This window comes from Salvelinus fontinalis, chromosome 28 (assembly GCF_029448725.1).
Source record: "Salvelinus fontinalis isolate EN_2023a chromosome 28, ASM2944872v1, whole genome shotgun sequence".
Taxonomy (NCBI): Eukaryota; Metazoa; Chordata; class Actinopteri; order Salmoniformes; family Salmonidae; genus Salvelinus; species Salvelinus fontinalis.
In genome coordinates, this window is record NC_074692.1 from 569,215 (window position 1) to 572,476 (window position 3,262).

Here is a 3,262-nt window from a genome sequence, read left to right on the forward strand (position 1 = left end):
CTCTCTCTCTCTCTCTCTCTCTCTCAGTTTCTCTCTCTCTTCCTCTCTTTCTCTTACCTTCTCTCACCCTCCCTCTCTCTCCTCATACAGTTCTGCCATCCCCATTCAGGGCCATTCATGAATAATCCTTGCAGTAATTTGGCTCAGACGAGGCCTGACAGTATCTGTTTTGAACACATGTGCAACAAAGTGGTGGTGGCGGTGGGGGGCTGAGAGGAGTAGGGGGCTGAGCCCAGGGACACGGGCGTGTTGCACTTCACCCTTGTTAGAACAGTGTCCTTGGCAGAGACGAGCTTGCCCTTTGTTAGAAGGTGCGTGTAACAATGAGGTTGATTTAAAATGGATTTCATGTGGCCAGCGAGACAAGGTGCACTAGCCTTACGGCAGCCGGATAGCTCTCAGGGTGACAGCTGTGAATTGAGGGCTGAGTGTGGGCTGAAGTATTGCTGCCTAATATGTGTCACCTACCTGCATAAATATTTATGCCCCTGTTCAGAGCAGGGAAGAACGGAGGAGGGGAAGGGAGAGAAAGTTGGAAAAGTTGAGCCCCGCTTCAATCAGGTGGCAAGAGGATCTAAATTAGCCCCCTCTCCCCTGTTGATAATAACCTCTTCAAGGCCTTGTGACGGAATACACCTTTACAGATGTAGGATCTTAATGTGAGCCAGTTTGCTACAGCAGGAAAATAATCCTGCAGCAACAGGAAATGTGAATTATTATTTGGATTATAATTCATGGACATTTTTGTAGGGGTTGATACATTTTGTTGTAAGGGAAAATCAAGTATGACATTTCAAGGTGGACAAAACAAACTTCAGAAACCTCCAGCAGCAGGGCGTTCTCCAGCAGCAGGGCGATCAAATTAAGATCCAACATCTGCATCATGGCACACTACAAGCTCATCGTATATACACATACATCTCAGTACACCCACTCAGATAATAAGACAGAGCAGAGGGCCAGGAGTTATTCCTGGGCTTGCACCCTATCTCACACCACTCTACATTCCACTCACACTCCTCACAAAGCTTGTTACAGTAAGTGAATACTTTTGTCTTGTTATTTTCGAAGAAAAGGCTCTTTGACTGTTTTCTGTCTTTTTTTTCTTCCATGAAACTCACAGGAGCTCCGGTCTTTTGAAAAAGTAAGAGTGCAAAGTCGCCATCCACAAAAAGTGTTCCTGATGATTTGGCTGTCTAGTCTGACGCTTTGGTGAAGGGGGAGATCTGGGGAAATACATTCATAAAAGAGGAAACTCAACCGCCTAGGTATTGTATGTTTATGTACCGCAAAGTATCTCTTCATCAGCCCAAAAGAGGGAGGGGCCATTACCTGTTGGCCAGTAGTGCTCTCAAGGTCACCTGACTCATCCCTTGGTAAGTTGGCAGCAGTGTGGCCCAGTCCCAGGCCCAGTCTCCCTCGGCTGCCTGTTGATGTATGAGGAGACACTATTGTTAGTTATTAATCTGAGTTAATATGATCAGTAAATTACAGCTCCAGCTGAGGTGGACTAACTAAGGAGGAGGGGGTCCTGAACGAGGACGAAGACACGCCATATCAATCATGTCCGCACAAGAAGGTTTTTATTCCAATAAGACAGCAATTAATTTATAAATCCATTTGGGGGGATGTAGCCATCATTTATAAAAAGATAAATACATTTTGGGAGGGGAGTCGTTACTCTTCGAACTGTTTTCTCCATGGCACACCGCCCAGCCCCCCTTTCTCTTTCCCTCTCTTTCTCTCTTCCTTCCTCCCTCTCTCTCTCTCTCTCTCTCTCTCTCTCTCTCTTTCTCTCCCCCGCCTTTGTGAGCAGGGAAGAACAGCACTTTGTCGGAAAGGCAAATTAAATTCCGATTGCTTTGATTGCCAAAATGTCACTCTTAACTCCAGGCTGAGTTTAATTGACAAAAGGAGGGGAACGTGACTGCTGCACCCTTCCCTCCACCCCCCACCACCACCCCCCCCCCTCTTCTCCCTCAGACGTGATTGATGGATCTGGCTTTTTTCTCTCCTCCCTCCATTTGATTTGACAAACAACACAGGCACCTAAAGCGGAGAAGGCATTTTAATCATTCTCTTAATAGGGTGTTTCTATGCAAAGCTATGCAGCCTCCTCTGATAACAAGAGACACAGAAAGCCAGAGGATTATAGTGTGTCTGCTCTGAAGAACAATAGCAGAAACGCAGGTCTTTTAGAAGGGATCACAACAGCATCCCAAAGAGGCACAAACAGAAAAATGTATCTGGAAAATATGACAGAGAAGTTATCTCACATTGAACCAAACTACCTGTAGCTCCTACAATATAGACATTTTAACTTGACGTTGATGCGAAGCTTAGGGGAGAACGTTTGGGGTAATGGGGCTTCAGCTCAAAGCCTTGAAGAGCTGTACTTTAAAAGTCACTTAAAAATAAAAAGGTAAAAATTCCTCTTCTCGTTCACCTTTTAATGTTTCTTTGGACTCCTTCACATACTAAATTCTGCTCTGAGAGAGAAAGAGAGAGAGAGAGAGAGGAGAGAAAGACCTATGGAGGATAGTGAAATCTCCAAAAAGCTTCTGAGGTGGTCACTGTACCCAGTACTCCTCATTCCACAACACAACTTTAGTGGCCTTGACCCAAATTTAAAGACACATACAGGTAACTGCTAAAATAATGGATCAGCAGCATAATATGGCGATGGGCCACCACAGGCCAGAACAGCTTCAATGCACCTTGGCATAGATTCTACAAGTGTCTGGAACTCTATTGGAGGGATGTGACACTATTCTTCCACAGAAAATTCCATAATTTGGCGGTTTTGTTGATGGTGGTGGACAATCTCTGTCTCAGGCGCCGCTCCAGAATCTCCCAGAAGTGTTCAGTTGGGTTGAGATCTGGTAACTGAGATGGCCATGGCATATGGTTAACATTGTTTTCTTGATCATTCAATGACCACTCGTGACCTGTGGATAGAGGCATTGCCATCCAATGAGGGCATGGCTATGGTTTGCCAAAAAAAATGGCCTGCCCAGCACTGTTGTAAATGATCCTAAGCATGATGGGATGATAATTGCTTAACAATAGAACCGCTGGGTCTCGCTGGACCCCCCATCAAGCTAATAAGCAGTCATTCTGACTTAACTCAGGAACCACACTTGTGTAGAAGCAATTGCTTTCAATATACTTTGTATCCCTCATTGTGTTTCCATTATTTTGGCAGTTACATGCACACACACACACACACACACACACACACACACACACACACACACACATT

The 3,262-nt window shown here is 45.2% G+C and overlaps 1 protein-coding gene across 1 annotated transcript in view; it reads right to left on the reverse strand.

Annotated features, from left to right (window-relative positions):
• kiaa0825 (KIAA0825 ortholog) overlaps positions 1-3,262 on the reverse strand; it is a gene marked incomplete in the record, with an annotated part of 170,173 nt that overhangs the window by 89,357 nt on the left and 77,554 nt on the right. The window contains 1 exon segment of the mRNA XM_055886033.1: positions 1,333-1,427. Within this exon segment, the coding sequence (XP_055742008.1) occupies positions 1,333-1,427 (95 nt within the window).